The sequence below is a fragment of the Pezoporus flaviventris genome, unplaced genomic scaffold, assembly GCF_033815535.1.
Source record: "Pezoporus flaviventris isolate CSIRO_AGI_PZ_B2104156 unplaced genomic scaffold, CSIRO_AGI_Pfla_v1 ptg000041l, whole genome shotgun sequence".
In the NCBI taxonomy this organism is placed as follows: Eukaryota; Metazoa; Chordata; class Aves; order Psittaciformes; family Psittacidae; genus Pezoporus; species Pezoporus flaviventris.
In genome coordinates, this window is record NW_026892589.1 from 13212899 (window position 1) to 13230494 (window position 17596).

Sequence of the window (17596 nt, forward strand, 5' to 3'; positions counted from 1 at the left end):
AGAAATCTGCTCTTAATAAACTGTTTCTAGAACGTTGTTGCTCACTTTTTAGCCTCAGTCTCTCGAGGTGCCTGGGTGCTGTGTTGAACAGATGCTGGATGCTGAAGAACTCTCCCTTAGCTATGAAAGGCAAGAGGCAGCCTGTGTGAGGGAGCTGCTCCCTCCTAGGAGCCTCATTCAAGTCTGTGAAGGTCTCATGCCCCCTGCTGCCCACCTGAGCACCAATTCGTTCCACCTCACCGCACTGCTGACATGGAAGGAGCGAGGATGCAGCAGTGTCTCTATAGCATTCCCCAGCATGTTTTTCACCAAGCCACAACGTGCTGTTAACTGCTGTCCGTGGCAGTTTGTGCAGTTCGTTTATCCTGCCTCCGAAGAGCTGCTCTGTCATCATCCAGTTTAACCAGCATCACCTCCCAGTGCCTAAAGGGGCTCCAGGAAACCTGGAGAGGGGCTTTGGACAAGGGCCTGCAGGGACAGGCCAAGGGGAATGGCTTTAACCTGCCAGAGGGGAGACTGAGATGAGCTCTTAGGCAGAAGCTCTTCCCTGTGAGGGTGCTGAGGCGCTGGCACAGGGTGCCCAGAGAAGCTGTGGCTGCCCCATCCCTGGCAGTGTTCAAGGCCAGGTTGGACACAGGGGCTTGGAGCAAGCTGCTCCAGTGGAAGGGGTCCCTGCCCGTGGCAGGGGCTGGAGCTGGAGGAGCTTTGAGGTCCCTTCCAACCCAAACCAGGCTGGGATTCCATTATCTTTGGGCTCACCAACATAGGATGGAACTGCACACATCAGTGAGAAACACCACAGTGCTTTAGAAGCAGCTGTAATTACTCTGTGCATTACTGCAGGAGGTGGTAAACAGCTCTGTCCTCCAACCCCTTCCACCCCCTTTCCCAGCCATTTTCCTATGGAATGCTTACCCCAATTTCCTCCCCTCTCCAGCAGTAACACTGACCTGTGTAACTTTATCATCCTAAGCCCCAAGGCGCAGCTCCGACATCTTCAGTGTAGAGCTGAGGTTTTAGGGACTCCATCCCAGTACAAGAAACCTGCACAGAACCTCAAAACCCTCCATCACCCTGCACGTCAAATATCAAGGGATACGGTGCTATGGGGGGGTACACGCACAACAGCCAAGCTTACCTGATGCCACCCAAGTCCGGAGGAGGCCACGAGGATGATCAGGGACTGGAGCACCTCCTGTATGAAGACAGGCTGAGGAAGTTGGGGCTGTTCAGCCTGGAGAAGAGAAGGCTGCGTGGAGACCTCAGAGCAGCTTCCAGTGTCTGAAGGGGGGCTATAGGGATGCTGGAGAGGGACTCTTCATTAGGGACTGTAGTGATAGGACAAGGGGTAACAGGTTCAAACTGAAACAGGGGAAGTTTAGATTGGATCTAAGGAGGAAATTCTTTCCTGTGAGGGTGGTGAGGCACTGGAATGGGTTGCCCAGGGAGGTTGTGAATGCTCCATCCCTGGCAGTGTTCAAGGCCAGGTTGGATGAAGCCTTGGGTGCCATGGCTTAGTGTGAAGTGTCCCTGCCCATGGCAGTGGGATTGGAACTGGATGATCTTAAGGTCCTTTCCAACCCTAACTATTGTACAATTCTACATAAACCACTCGCTCCCTTTGGGCTGGAAAGCTGCAGGAGGCGTTAAGGCAAAGCAGAGCTAACACACACGACACGCACGCCGAGGTCAGTTTTTAAAACTTTTTTTATTTTTTAATTTTTTTTTAAGTTTTTATTTTATATTATCTACAAAGTAAAAGTTTTTCTTAACTTAAAAGTTACATCACTGTCTCACGATAGTGATCCTCTCATCAAACGTGATTTATAAATAATAACTCATCAGTTTGACGATTAGAATGCTGGGGTTTGGTGGTGGTGGGTTGGTGGTTTTTTTTTTGTCTCTTTTTCTCTTTTTTTTTTTTACTGAACCTGTTTCAAGTTTAGTGAGAAGTAAAAGGGATCTCCGAGTCTTGATTTTTAGTGAGAATAGCAGCAAGAATCACTCTTGTTACTTCTTTCGCTAGCTGATGAGTTCGTAACTTTGAAGGGTCATTAAAAAATAAATAACTTCCAGTTTTCAGCAAGCAGAGTTGGGGCACTTGCAGGACTCAAAAAGATACAGTGCATGGGATTATGGAATAGCCCACAAGTTCCTACATGCCTCTACTCAGTCCGAATCTCTCCCACTGCAAGATGAACTGTTAGCATTCCTAGTGGATGTTACAAGAAATCAATTTCCTTTTTGTGTTTTGTTTTTTTGTTTTTTTTTTTTGTTTTTTTGTGATGGTTTGGTTTGTTTTTTTTTTAAACAAAATAAAATGAAATTCTAGGTTTTCTGTGCTTCCAGTTGGCAGAAGCAGTAGAAGGAGGGTATTTGGCCTACAAAAGGTATCCAGCCTTTCAGTTATTCCAGATGAGCCTTACAACTGCTGTTGGTGGTGGGCTTGTACTGTAAAAAAAAAGTTCAAATGTAAATAATAAATTGGCAAGCCACACAACAGTTTGCTATTAAGTTGGTCACAGGACAACAACTGAGCGCAACTTTGTCTCTTTTCCTTTGCTTCCTTTCTGGTTTTGCTCTCCTTTTCGTCTTACATTAGAGAACCAAACAAAACCCTGCATAGCAAGATGTCCTTTGGATGGTTTCGCTTCCCTACCTAACCCCGCAGACAGCAGCTTTGTTCTGCTCACACATCCCCCAAGAAACAAGAGCAAGGTAACTACTTTGCTACAATAGTTCAGAGGCTGTTTGGAAATGAGTAAGAAAGAAACCTAAAGGTAAGGTTAAATTTAAAGCAGAAAGAAGTCATTCAGCACCTCCTCTTCCCCCAGAAAAGTAAAGCTGCAGAACGTTACTCTGAATTAAAGGCTAGACTTCAGCTGTCACTTTATTCAGTCTAACAGCTCTACCCCCAAGCAACGTTTTCACTCGCATCCTCACGGCCGATCCCTTTGCATTTAATAAAAGCTCAGAGCATTATAAACAGGCTACACAGACAGTCCATCCCCCACGGCCAAACCATGGCAAAACCTGGAAGAACTCATCCCACAGCGTCTGCAGAGTTAGCTTCTCTCTAGCTGGAGTAGAGAAGTCTTTGCTCAATTAGCTGCATCTCGTAACGCTTATCTAGGCTCACATTTGGGTTGGCAATGCACAAACGCAAACGCAGTCTGCCTTCAGCACTCTACCAGGACATCTTTAAGGTTGGTTTTTGTTTGTTGTTCCTTTTTCCCCACATCTGGTTTCTAACAGTTCTTTTCACTACTACGACCTGGCTCAGTTACGGTGCAGGTCTCCCGGGCACACACTCCTCACCTGAAGGGTGCGTCATATAGGGGAAATGTGTTGTTGTCGAGACTGGAATGGGCTGTAGTGCACTTTGAGCGATGGCGGCTTGGGGACCACCAGGTGGCTGTGTCGTCATTAGCATCATTGGAGCATGGGCAGTTGGGTGAGAAGGAACCATTCCTGACTGTACATGAGCCTGAAACAAAGAGCTCTTTAGTATAATGGTCACAAGGAGGCATCACTCCTGGCCACATGACTGTCAAGTTTTTCTCCAGCTGTAGCAGTAAAGCTGGAGATTTACTCCATTTTAACTAGATTAGCGACAGGGATTAAGTCAGAGATCTTAACACAAAAAATAATAACAAAACAACAACAAAAAAAGGGCTTAAATCTTTACTGCTGGCTCCGAGTCACAGTCTTAATTTTAGCCATTTGGACAGTGAGCGCTGGGAGAAAGTGCCAGCATTAAACAGCGGGGTCAAAACCAAAACACACCCAAACAAACAAAACCTCAGCAGCAAATCTTCAACACGTTTCTGTTAGTTAACCTGGATCAAAGCACTTCCTACGCAGAGAATGCGACGGGTACAGACACGAACTTCACACGTGCTGGGAGTCTGGCATCCCTTCCTCATTGCACAACTCCACATTCTTTGGTGGCTCCCTGCCCTGGAAACCACTCTCTCCAGTGACCTGTGCCCACGTTATCGTTCATCGAAGCAGTCCTTCTAAGATGATTTAATCCCTTTATACTGTTAGGGCAGCTTTGTTCTGTTTCCAGTTAAGCTCATCACAGTTAAAGTCCTTGTGTAATCTAAAGCAATCAGAGTTAAGTCTCAGAGGAAAAAAGAGATTACTCTTTAGGATGGCTGATCACCTCCTGGCAAACAAGTTCAGTAACTTGTCAGCTGGCTTCTTTAGCTCAGACTAGGACTCTAGAGGTCATCAAGTTTCTGGTTTTAAAAGCTAGTAAACACTAGTTTCTTAAAAGCACAAAACATTAAGGAACTCTTAGAGCTCTCAGGGGGTTTTCTCCTGGGGGTGGGCGGGGGAAGCATTTATTATCTAAGGCTTGCTTTGTCCTTCTACCATATCCCATCAACAGAGCACCACGGGGCAGGAACCGCAGTCTCCCAAGTTTCACATGCCAGTAAAGACAGATAGCAGGGTGGTGGCTACAATTTTATTTCTTCAAGACAAAAAGGGTTACTTGACTCATCACAGACATTCCTCAAACTCTTTATCAGACTTGCGCTGGACTAGTAGCACTCAAGAAGCCTTTAAAGGCAGGAACTGCAATTCAAATCTCACTCTTGCTCTAAAAAAGGCTTAGAAGATAAGGCTGTGAAACAGAAATACCTTTCAGGATCAGCACCATTTTTCCTTTGACAAACATGCTATTATAGCAGCCATCGTTATAAAGCAGCTATTCATATAGCAGCTGCATTCGATACACACATTGGAGGAAAGTGTTCTGCTGTGGCTCAAAACGCTTTGCAAATTGGCAGCTGACAGGACTCTAATGAATTTTAAAGTACTGTTTCTCAAGTGAGATATCTAACAGCTCCAGATTCATCTGTTCACTTAAAGGGACATTCAACCCATCCCCTGTGTTAGCCTGACTGAGATTCCTACCACATGGTAGTTCAGAGTGGTGTTCGGAAGTTGGAAATGAGGCTGCTAAGGAACTATTAAATCCAGTGATTAGTTTCCCCACCATGGAATAATTACATGCATCTAAAATTTCTTAACACAACTGTAGTTGTTCCTTCACTAGAGATGTCTGAGGAAGCCACTTTGTTTGATAAAGTCAGTTAGTTTGGGGTCAATCTCATGGAGGATAGATCGTAGTTTTCATCCTATGAAAACTACAGCAGAAGAGACTGCGTAAGTCAAAAACCCAGGGGGAGGCAGGCATTCCTTTTAGCAGGCATTGCTAAAAATCCTGACTGAACAGACTAAAAGTTGCATCTGATTTGCTTTAGCAAGTTTTGCTTATTAAGTGCTTGGCACACAGAAAGGAAGGCAATGGTCACATCCGTAGCGCAGGCACGGGCCTGGCCGTGATGCGTACCTCTAAGCTGACCTTGAAACCAACATGTTTCATGTTGCAAGGCACAGCACTGAACATGCCACTAACCCAGGAGCTTGCAGCAAAGACCCTTCCCAAGGGTTGCATGCAGGGCACCCCGAGAAGCTCCTACAATCTAGGCATTCACACCAGTGTCATCACACCAGAGCAGAGAAAGAAATCTTGTTCCTGGCAGAAACCATAGCCTGGGAGGACAGGGCAAGAGTAGTCAAGTGTGGACACCCTCCTTATCCTCCCAGAGTAAAGAAGCAGAGATATTAAAAGCCCAACAGAATAAAAAAGCTCAAAACTCAACATCAGTAAAACAATTCCTAAATAACTAGTAGTTCATTGGCTTAATGAAGGGACCAAAGCAAAGACCTGATCAGAATTCTGCAAGGGACGGGACACCTATTAGACTAACCTCCCTAATTACAGTTAGTCATGATATCCCAAACTATTGTTAACCTGTATGAGAAGACCAAGTACTTGGTCTGAAGAAGAAATTGTGCAGGCAAATTCCCAATTAACTGTCATTCCTTGACAAAGCACACTAAATCCATGAGATTTAGATACAAAGAAAATCTTTGTAAGGCTGCTTTACGCAGAGCTCTTTATTAATCAATCACGTGCTTCCCTTCCCAAAATCCAGGGGTTTTTTTCAGTGAGTTGACCACAAGGGAGCAGTTTAGAGTAGTGGGTTTCTGATCCTGAAGCAAGGACTGTCGCTAGGTTGCCCAACAAATACCAGGGATCTTCTGCCTAAGCAGGTCGTTTAGAACCACACACAGACATACACGCGCACACACACACACACATGGAGGCACACACTGTTTTCTCTTTCAGCAAGGATTGTCTTGCAGTCATCTGAACTGAATCTCACCTATCTCCCATTGCAGTGCCTTGCTATTCCCTAGAAATCCTGTGTTACATCCTTTACTGGATGTACCTGTATATATTTGACTACAATGCAGAGCCTAAAACTGCCACCAAAAGCAGCAATTCAGCCTTCCTCCGCTCAAGCTCTCACCTCCAACCTTTCTGTATGCCAGCTCTTCCTGTGCTCATGCAGTGAACCTGAGTAGTGAACTGATCTGACTGAGGAACAGCCTAAAATGGGGGCAGGGGAGGCACACTTCAGGTGAATCATGTCCCCAGTCTGGTTTGCTGCATGGCCAAAGAGTTCTGTGAGCAGAATGGTGGGGCAGGGCAGGGATGGGAGCCAAGTACTGGGAAGAGAGCTCAATTTCTTTCAGTAGCAGTGCCAGCTTAAGATGTCTTCATTAAACTACAGTTGTAGATGCACTGGGTGTTGGAAGCTGAGGTCCAAATCTCTTGTAAAATGCTAAATAAAAGGCAATGTACAGACAGAAAACCTAAATAACACAACAGGTAGTCTGTGCTGAGAGGTGACAGAATGGAAATCACTTCAGCAGGCCCGACTGTCCTAACTTTTGTGGCATTAAGACATTTAGTCTTGAAGGTTGTTAAACTGTGTTTACCTGGGGGACATGGGCCATGTGTGGCGGATTGGTATATGCAGGTTGAACATGGGAGGGATGAATGGTGAAGACTGTTTGTTGTGCTGTAGGAAAACTATTTTGTGGAGACTGCGTATTGGAGCCTGGCGTCATGGAAGGTGGGGTTGGAGCTAGACCTGCGTGGTAAATTGCCGACTGCTGCTGTGGGTTTGCCAGGTGGAGTGCCTGAGCAGCCTGGTGCTGATGATGCTGCAAAGAAAGACAGAAGATGGTTTAGCTGATGCTCCAGAAGCGAGACACATCTGTTCTGTTAACTACAGTAAGAAAGGTCTGCACAACCGCTCTCAAAAGTGGCAAAAGGGTCACCACATCTATGGGCATGTGGAAACTCATCTCAAATCCACCAGGCTCACTTTCTCCTTGCACTAGGAAATCATGTAAGCACAAATCTGGGAAATAGAACCTACACTGCCAGGTAAAACCAAGGAGAACCTGCCACCACGGAGCTGGATGTACTTCAGATTTGCACTCAGCAGCCCAAAGTCACTACCAGTAGGTAACTCAGGCATGCAGCACTATCGCAAGGACTGTTTCGTTTTCAGCTGCTTGTCTTTGACAAAATACAAGCAAACAATTCTTAGCATTGATCTGCTGTTTCCCATTGTAACCCCACTCGTATTAAAGCTCTGACAGAACTCTGATCCCTCCTTAATCGTTAACACAGAAACAAACTATGCCTCAGCCCCTGCGAACGGGGAGAAATGGATGCTTGGACTCTACGATGTTAGTCCTTACTAAGGAAAAAGGACTTCCATGAGTTTCCCTGCTGGCTCATCTAAGAAAACTACATTATAAGATAATCACCTTGCCACTGCAAGCAGAGAAAGATTACATTATACAGCTCTATTTCCAACCTTCAGAAAATAGAGGGGAATTTAGACAAGTCCCCCATGCGATCTGTCACAGGCAGTTTGTTTCCTACCATTTCTCCTCTCAAATAAATCAATATATCAATGCCAAGCATCAGATGCAATACCTTCCAGCAGAGCATGTCAAACACAATGCAAAAACATTCACTCCCTCAATTACCTGCACGGGGCTAGGAGCAGGGTGGCTTCCAGCATGTTGGCTTTGCTGCTGGCCAGTTGGTGTGGCAGAAGGCTGAGGATGCGGAGGATGCGGATGCAGGGTAGCATTAGGGTGGGCATACTGCTGAGCAAGTGAGCCAGTGGAAACTAGGATGAAAGAGAAAAACATTTAGCAACAGATACAAGACATGCATCTCATCAAGCTACCATCTGCACTTGAAGGTTGCACTACAGCTCAAACTATAAATACTGTAAATATATTCCCTCCCCCTTCTATAAAAAGTATTTATCTTGCAAATAGCTGAGTTCTTACCTTTTGTGTAGTTTGGTTTTGCAGGAAAGTCTATAAATAACCATAATTAGACAGTGCATCTTCCCTAGTTTGACAATGTAACAGATACTACACAGAACAAAGCAGCATTTTGGTTTCGTTTAAAATATCAAATTCATCGTTTTCATACAATTTAGTTTTTCCTGAAGCAGACTTTTCAAAGGTCTTACAAGCCATTTTTATTTCCACCATCCAAAAAATTCTTTGGCCTTATACCTGGCTAACCTCACCATGCTACTCTTCTGGAACTTGCTCACAGTACAGTCAGTGTAAAGTATATGCACTGCATGTAGAAGAGCTACAGGGACACACAGTATATACAAGAACAGCTGAGAAAACTGAGGCTGCTTGAGCATCAAAGTTTTGCTGAAGCCAGTATCTTGTACTACAATAACGTATCTTGCCTTTCCCCTCAAGGCCAATTAGAGCCTGGTCTGGATCTTCACATTCTATGAAATCCTTAATTCCTTGAAACAGTAGCAAATAAAAAAGGAATAACACCACAGAACTTTCACACCAGTAAACGCACATCTGTCGCTACAGCCATACCAGTCTCCAACAACAAACTAACATCAACAAGCTCCTCCTTGAAGAGCCCTGCTCTGTTCTGCTTCGAAACGGGCCACGTTAGGTAGTTTAGGGTTTTTTCCTTGAGGGAATCTAAGTATGAAAAGCCATACTGATAGCAAGCCTTCCTTTAAACACAAAACATGCAACCAGACAGCAAGGCCCTAAGGAAATGAAGATGCTTTGCCTGTTCCCCTCATTGCTTTTAGATCTTCTGCAACAACCAGTTTGCAACTACACTTCTGCACGTGACAATGCACGCTACCCTCTCCTATGTTACAGCTTGCCAAGACAGAGGCTGGTTTTACTGACAAAACAGTCCAAGCAAACTATCAACCTGCTCCTGCTACTCTTCTTTATTTCTTTTTGTAGTTGTGACTGAATCTAATTACTGCTTACTACTGGGTTACAGCTTATTTAATGGGGCGTGTATTAGACGAGAACTTGATAGCCAATGAAGTGCCTGTTGCATACCTTTAGCAGCAATGGGTTTTCAAGTGGTGTTTCCTTCCCCTAGTAAATAAACTTGAAAAGCAGGGCATAGGGAGAAACCTTGAGTTACGCTGCAGCCATCTGCCTGGTGTATTCACAGCTAGTGAGGTGTGGTTTATCTCCCTTTCACAAGGAACTGGTTGCTGCAGCTCCTGAAGAGTGTCACTGTGCTGGCCTCCGAGTTCATGAATACACACAACTGCCTGACTGCATAGAAAGGATGAAAGGCAAGATGGGTGGAGAAAATGGACAAAGATGGAGCTGCATCTGAAAGCACGATACTGTTCAGCAAAAGCAAGTCTCAAAAAGACAGCAACCCTACTGTGCTCCATTAACCAGCCCTGACACAATACTACCCTGTGCAAATACTTGTTTTCCTCCAGTTTGGCTTGCTATTAAGCATACAAATGCTACTTCTAACAATCAAACTTGCCAGAATACATCCAGACAGCATCTTTTTGCCTAACTGAGATTCCTCTCCCAGGCCATTATGAAAGTCTCTCCTTTAGGAAACAACTGCCTACCACATTTCACTTAATCCCGCCCTGCTGTCTTGAAAGCTCCATTAAGTCTTCACTGAGCAAATGGTCCAACAGTGATGTGCACTGCAGTTTCAGGCTATTAATGCAGATGAACTTCATAGATATTTGTATCCCTAAACTCCTACAGTCTGGAGGTGATAGTAACATACATATGCATGAGCATGTAAGTGTACTTAAGCACGAGTGCACATACTCATACACCACGAGCACCTCTGAGAAGTGTTTGAAAACATCTTAGTGTTTTCTATGCATATTGTCAAAACCACCAATATTTTCTTCCACAGCACTTTGTTAAGCTTTCAAATGCAAGAAAAGGCTTTATATATATATATATATATCACTACTAAAACTTATTTTGCAGCAGCATCCCCACCACGCTTCAGTCTGGCTTTCGAACACTGCTCCTTACAATGACTGTGTGAAGATCATCAATGGACACACTGATCATTTTTACAGCATGAAGTTTTTGGTTTCCCAGAGCAGGCAAATTTCTCAACCTCGTTATTATCCACACTCTGCAGAAGGCCAGAAGTTATTACCTCTGCCGAAGTAATAGAAATAAATGCAGAGAGGGATTGACTTGCTTGCCAAAGGGCACTGCTACCAGCAATCTTCCTCAGCTCTCATCCCACTGCCTCAGCCACAGCGCTGGCATGCCTGACTACAAATTGACTTCGACTCCATTCAAGAGGCTTTAAAATGTATATGAAAATTTAATTCCAAGTTGTAAGATATTCAAGGCTCCCCACATCCTGCCACATTCCTTGTTAAGAGCCACTGAAATAATGCAGTGCTCTCCTCAACCATTCCTGCAATTCATCCTTCACGTCTTCATAGCCGAGAGAATAATAAACTGAGTTACTGTGAAACAGATACATTATACAATAAAACTTCACAAAGAACTTCCCTCTTAAGAAACCACTTAAACCTAGGAATAGTACCCTAAAGAATAGATACAGAAGCAGGGGGAGGATGAAGGTTTTGTCAGAAAGCAGCTCTTCCATAACCTTTTAACATCTTTTATCTATAGCTTCGCACTGGAAATACCGGGTATTTTACACTGAGGCATTTTTATTTCCTTAGCTTCTCCTCTCCCCCATTTTCTCCTTAACAAATTACTCCAATAAACTCTGCAAGTTTGGTTAAAACTACTTCAGATGCTGCTGCAAATCATGTTTTAATAGTAGCATTAAAAGTGCCTTTCAAAAAATGGTATTTGGACACTTATCTAAATCCTGGACTGAGACTGCATACAAATGAAGCAGGGCTCAGGGCGAGTGGCAGCAAGTCTGAAATACATGCACGGATCTTTGTTAGCTCAGAAGCAGGGTTCAAACTTCAACTCCAGGGATGTAAAAGGGTTTCCACGTTGAGCTAGTGCAATTAATAGTTCGTGACAAGCCAGTGAGCTCTATGAGACTAGCAAGCCTGTGAAAGAAGCCTTGCAAAACAGCCATGAGAAATTCACCTGCTTAGCTGCAACTAAAGCACTTTCACTGTGACTCATGTCAAGGATTTTCGCCTGCTCATCACACCAGCTCACTCCACGTATCAGAGAGCAAACAAGGTAAGACAGGAGGTGAAGAAAAACCACAATAAATCACCAATTATCCAACATTTTCTCCCAATTCTTAGTGCTTTGGACATTTTCCAAATGGCCATCTAGTATCCAAGAAAGTGCTGAGAAAGCTCTAGGAAAGGACAAAACAGCTCTGTGTATCTCCTTGCTGCAAGTAGCCTCAGCTCACTCCAGTACAAACACACTGTTTTTCTCACCCTTTCTGCCTTAAACTCCCTCTCCCCCTAAAATACTCCCTGGGCTAATAATCTGCTTCACTTTAGCATCTTTTTGATCAAGCTGTTTCCTACCATGAACTATTCAACTGCACCAACCTGGCAGGGGTAGACAGTGAAGGAAAGTGACTGGGTAATGAAGTGAGCAGAAACATCAGATGGACTGAATTACTGAATTCAACTCTACAAAAGTGCAACCCATTTCTCTGAGAGGCAAACAAGGAGCAGGCAGCCATCAAACCCACAGAAGGAGCTGAAATCAAAAGAGGTCAGAGCAGCAGAAATCAAGCAGAACTCCCAGCTACGAGGGTAGATACAAAAAAAAACCAAAACCCATATCCTGTAATTTTGTGCTTGCCCTGGTAGGAAATTTCAATGGTGCCAATGCTGGTCATCGTTGGTCATCGTCCAAAGATGCACTGAAGAGCCTATTTTCAAGAACTGACCAGTGAACAAACTTCAAAACTATTGCCAGACCCAGTAAGATGGTGAGGATAACTACATTTAAAAGACCTGAATGGTAGGAAGCAAAGAAATAGCAAATGTTTCTTTCATAACACAAACATTTCAAGAAGTCATTTTACACAGGTAGAGTGGACTCCACTTAAAAGATTACTCATGAAAGGAACGAGCTTAGTAAAGTTATTTCAGTGCACCAAACCAAGAGGCATGAAAACAGGACAGGTCAGCATCCTCCAACACCAGCTCACGCAGAACCAGGGCTGTACAAGAACCACAGGGAGTCTGTTCCAGAAGAGATTTTTGGAGAACAAGTGGTATTTCTCACATCCCTCTTGCATGAGCTAACTCAAAAACCCCCAGGAGAGTGCCTGGCATGGGCTGCATGGACTTGCAGACACACACAGCAACAAGTCTCACTGCAGGACAGGAGCAAGCACGGAAGTACCCTGAAACTGCAAGTCCTCCTTTCCCGTGTTTCGGGTGACAGCGACAGCTCATCCTGCAACGACACCCCCAAACCCCAGCTTCCTCAAAGTGCCACGATGAACACCAACAGACAAGGCAGTGGGTATCAGTTAATCTGCCTTTCCCAGTATACGTACGTAACTGAAGGCCGTGTTAGCTGTGGCGTACCATGAGCGTGGAGGACATCAGCACCTCTCCCAGTGCTCACACTGATGTAGGAACCACCACACAGGAGTGCTGGAGCCAGGTAACAGATACTGTTCATCGGCCAAGGAGGAAGCATCTGATGCAAGGAGCCCTCATCTACTCACTCTTGTTACAATAAAGACAAAGTACATTGCTCACAGCTCTCCTTCCAAAGCAACTCTACAGAAAGCTTCCTTCACCTCAGCTGCAACTCAAGTTATTTCCTCCCTGGGGCTCTGAACTTGAGCCACAGCGTTTTAAAGAGATGAGGCACAAGACACTTCTCCTTTTAGGAAGATGAATAACTTGTGAAGTTTTAAAAACCCCATTTGAGCCATGAAAGGAAGGGAGTGAGGCAGTTCAGTCACGTTTTAAGGAAAGGCCATCCACATGCAGTGCTCACTTTGGGTTGTGGATGAAAAGGCTGGGTAGTAAAGTCAGATTATTCAACATGCAAAACCAATTTTAAAAGCCAACAAATCAGCCTCCTGTGCTTGTATCAATCTGCTTCACGCCCCTGTCCATTGAAAGGAACCTTCCTGAGTTTTCCACACACTGGTTTGGTGCAAGGAAACTTGTTCCCTCAACACGTCCCATTCCTTTAACATCTGTTCTTTAGAAAGTGCTTTTTCTGTACAATCAAAATTAGTACAAAAAACCCAACTCACTGGCAAAGTAGAAAGAAGGGCCTGTCTCCTTGCTGTATGGTATTTTGGGACATGCTGAATTTGGGAAATAGAAAGGTAAATTAGCCTCTTGCCACGTGCATACTTCCCGTCTTCTGGAAAGGTCAGTGTCAATGCTTTAAGGTTTTCTTTTTTAAGCTTGTAGAACCATGCAGATATTTTTATTTACTTAGGTGCTATCAGAGGTGGATATTTAGTTTTACAAAGGAGTGGAGATGAAACAACACAAGTCTCAAGCAAGCCTTCCTTAACTGTGACACTGAGGTCTTCAGTTCTTACGTCACACAAAAATCAACTTTATGTCAATTAATGGTCTATTACAGTCCACTGTAATAAGAAGGTTAAAATGTCATCACACTAAAACAGAAATTGGCCCCCTGCTTTTTCAGCTAGATCACTGTCATTCTTAACAGTTCCAAGACACCTTTGGTGACTGGTTCACTCTTAGTCCCTGGAGAATCCTCTGAGGCTTATATTATATCCACCATTGTACTATCAGGGTAATAGAATTAACTCTACTGCTGAGACAGAAACCAGATAAAAGTTAGAGACAACACCAGACCAGTAAAACATATGCAGAAGGGGAAAGGGGAAGGGAGAATGGGGACAGGAATGAGAGCACAAAAAACAGGGAATGCATCTGTATAAAACCAAGGTCTGGTTTTACCCAAGTTTGGTTTTAAACACAAAAGGTAAGCTTTCCAGAGGACTCCAGTTATCTGAAAACACAGGCAATTCAGCTACACGGTAAAACTAACACAAGGTCATTGTCACAGGAACGAACATATCCACCCTCTGCTGAGACACCCACATTTTCTCCTAACAGCACAAGACAAGTTTGGGTGTTTGTGCAACACAGACCACGGAGTCAAACTGCAAACCATGGCCAGCAGACTCCAGCCCAAGGACATTGGTATCAGGGAGACCACACAGAGCCGACACTTCTGAGACAGACAATACATTCTGAAACCAACATGCAGTTAGGTAGGGTGAGAACAACAACTCCATGGCCAGGTATGTGAGTATGGCTGTTAAAGGTGCGTGTACTGCTCTGCTTCAGCAGTGCCTGCGTTTCAAGCTCTCCTTGGTAAGGACATCTAAGTGGCTCACGTCTCCAGAAGTTACAAGCTGAAGTGTGTAATTAGATGTGTTTAGCACCTGGCTGGTAGATGGGAAAATAGATGCTTGAATACTGTCCTTCCCAACTGTGTTTTGAGGGGGAAAACCCAATGGTTTATACACTCCTCCATCACAGGTTTAGGTGGGTCTATTGGTGACCACGCTCCTCTGCTTCTCTTGAGCTCTTGTCAACAGCGGGTTGTCAAACAGAAGCAGGACACTGTAACGACTGGCAAGGAAATCCCAGAAGTGCAGAAATATCCCATTAAACAGCATTAGACAAAAAATACTTTTTCTTTAAAGTGGAAGAGTGCTTATCAACAAGTGTAGGTCACAGCATGTGTTTTGGATTCAGCTATCTCTCGCCAGGACAGGAAGGAAAACAAAACCCAAACTCTGGCAGTGAGGGCAGTTCACTCAATGGATCAACAGGCATTTCTCTTCGCTGGCAGGCTGTAACTGCTTGCCACAGACTTGCAACTTGTCCCAAACCATGGGTGGAGATGGGAGTTTCAGGTCTCACCAGAAAACATTTCACACCTTTAAGAATGCTCCATAAGCAGTGCCCCCCAACCCCCAGGTCTCAGTAATGTTGTCCTTGCAGACCTCTTCTACCACACATGCAGGAAAAAAGGGGAACGTTCCAAGAGTCGTCTCAAAGAAAGCACTAGCACCTTGAAGGATAAAGGGGCAGTTATAGCCCACAGAATCCTGGTATCAGTGGGGGCAAAAATGAATTTAACCATAAATAATACATATTTTTAAAATCAAACACCAATTTTAAAGAGCCAAAAGGAAATCTGAGAACTTGTTGGAGCAAGTGCTCCAGAAATCAAAAGCAGTGGTTGTTGCTCCTCAGGAAGTTGTTATTCTCTCAGATTACGTTTAGAAGAGGACCAGAATCAAAGTGCATTGGTATTCTGAGGCCAAACATACTGTGGGCAAACTTAAGATTCCCAAAATACAGAACATAAGTTATGGATACGTTCTTACAGTCACTCAATCAGATGTGAATGATTCCAGCACGTTGTTCTTTAGCAGTGTACTCCACAAGCAGCTTATATTTATCACCTCAGGCATTTCTATGCTTTCCCCAAGAGTTCACATATTGATAAATGGAAGCTGAAGTGCATCTGTTACAGATGGACACATTTGGAGGAAACACAATCCATACAGGCAAGGTCTTCAAGTACTCAGCACATGGAAGACTTGCAAAAGGCTGAATTGAGACAGTGCTGCACTACATCAGAAGTCAGCTCGTGTGTAGCTAACTGTAAACCTTGTAGGTTAAGGGCACATTTGAGCCAATTCATGCTCACCAGGCAATAAACACATCTGCACATGGCAAGAACATACTCTTAAAAGTGTCTCATATGGAGTTCATGATCCAGCTGTGTTGAACGGTTTCAATAACAAGAATTTCAAGCACTTGATCGTTTACTGGGAAGGTTGGAGAACACTTAGAAGAGTCACCAAGTAGCTATTTGAAAGAACACAGGAGGACATGCAACTTCTGTTAAATTAGGTGCTCTTGGAAACGTAGTATTTAATTACATGGCAGAAAATACCAAAGAATTCGAGTTTGACCCAACTTAGTTGTTTGCACTGGTAGGTAGTCACATACCTACAACAGACAAGCTGCAAAACCAACACAGAAATGAGATCTAACAGTTGTAAATGAGGGTATCAGTGATAAAACTATACAGACATCTACAGATCAAAGCCAACCAAGGGTACTGGGCTTGTACTTCAATGCTGTAGAACCCACTGGCTACAGAAGAAAAGGATGGTGCACAATGAGAAATTGCTAGGAAGTCACATGCAACCATTCTGAACCGTATCTCAGATTATCTCATGTTTGGTTTTTATTTTCATTAGGATTTGAGAGGAGAGTTTTCACCAATAAAGGTCTGAAAGCCTTTGATCATTCACTCTATTTAATCTAATGAAAAAGAAGATCTGTTTACATGGACACCTCAAGCACAAGAGTAGAAAAGATCAAAGTTACACAATTAGCAAGGACCTGTGAAAGACTTAATCTCTACCAAGTAACTTCCATTTCAGCTTCAGCGCAAATGAGCTGAAATGTTCTTCCTCCAAGTGTCAGAAAAGGTTTCTCTCTCTCAGTTTGGCTTCTCAGCTCTATTACCATCCCACTGCCGAGATCTGACAGGATGTTTTCAGATGGGCAAGACACAGACTTTTTAAAATCAGGATTAATTCCACACTAAACTTCAGATTCTCAGCCTTTGTAAGTTTTCACGACACATCATGGACTTCCATTAAGCAGCAGTGTAAAACTAAGCACTGGAACACATACAAAGATGTCTAAAGGTACAGAAAATCTTTTATTAGAATCTAAGTCAATAATATACGTGACCCAATAAAAGGCTTCTTCAGATGCTATAACAAGTATTGAAATGCCATGTTTTCAAGAGACCATCTGCTGTTTTGACATTTTATGACAATTTCCAAGCCTTCTAGCAACCTTGATTCTACCTCTTTCAATAGCATGTTTTGCAGTGAGGTTTTTTCCTCCAAACTGGGCATTGATTTATCATACATTTATAATGCTTTAGAAGTTCTTTCACATTTTACTCTGTAACAAGGTAACCCACATTTTCAGCACTTCACTGTATGTGAAATACGCCCATCTGGTAATGCTGGAGAATAACTGTCAAAGTCAGAGCAATACATGAGCTGTTTCATATATCCTTGACTTACCAAAAAAAAGAAAGGTAAGCAACACATGTTTTATTTTGCTTAAACAGCAGTGTTCATACTGTTAATAATGCTAGTAGTATAAGGACAGCATTTCACTAGTTGTCAGAACTAAAGTCAAGTTTTGAAACTGAGGTCATAGCCTTGCAATAAAACAAGTCCTAATTATAATCAAGAAACAATCAAGGGATGTTGTGTCAAGAGCATCAAGGGAACTTGAACAAACTTCTTTCGGCAGATATTCTTTAGCAGCTCCCAGGTTGAAATTTCATCTTGGTCACTGGCATCCTACTGAAATCA

General features: G+C 43.6%; 1 protein-coding gene across 11 annotated transcripts in view; it reads right to left on the minus strand.

Annotated features, from left to right (window-relative positions):
* Positions 1–1689: 1689 nt before the first annotated feature.
* ATXN2 (ataxin 2) overlaps positions 1690–17596 on the minus strand; it is a 51610-nt gene continuing 35703 nt past the window's right edge. For 7 of the 11 annotated variants that reach the window (XM_061466397.1, XM_061466401.1, XM_061466395.1 and 4 more), the window contains 4 exons: positions 13439–13492; positions 7933–8078; positions 6865–7092; positions 1690–3487 (listed from right to left, as the gene is read on the minus strand). In XM_061466397.1, coding sequence (XP_061322381.1) covers positions 3284–3487; positions 6865–7092; positions 7933–8078; positions 13439–13492 — 632 coding nt within the window. In that variant the 3' untranslated portion in view covers positions 1690–3283. The remainder of the gene's footprint in view (positions 3488–6864; positions 7093–7932; positions 8079–13438; positions 13493–17596) is intronic. The other 4 variants (XM_061466394.1, XM_061466396.1, XM_061466400.1 and 1 more) reach the window with 3 other exon arrangements.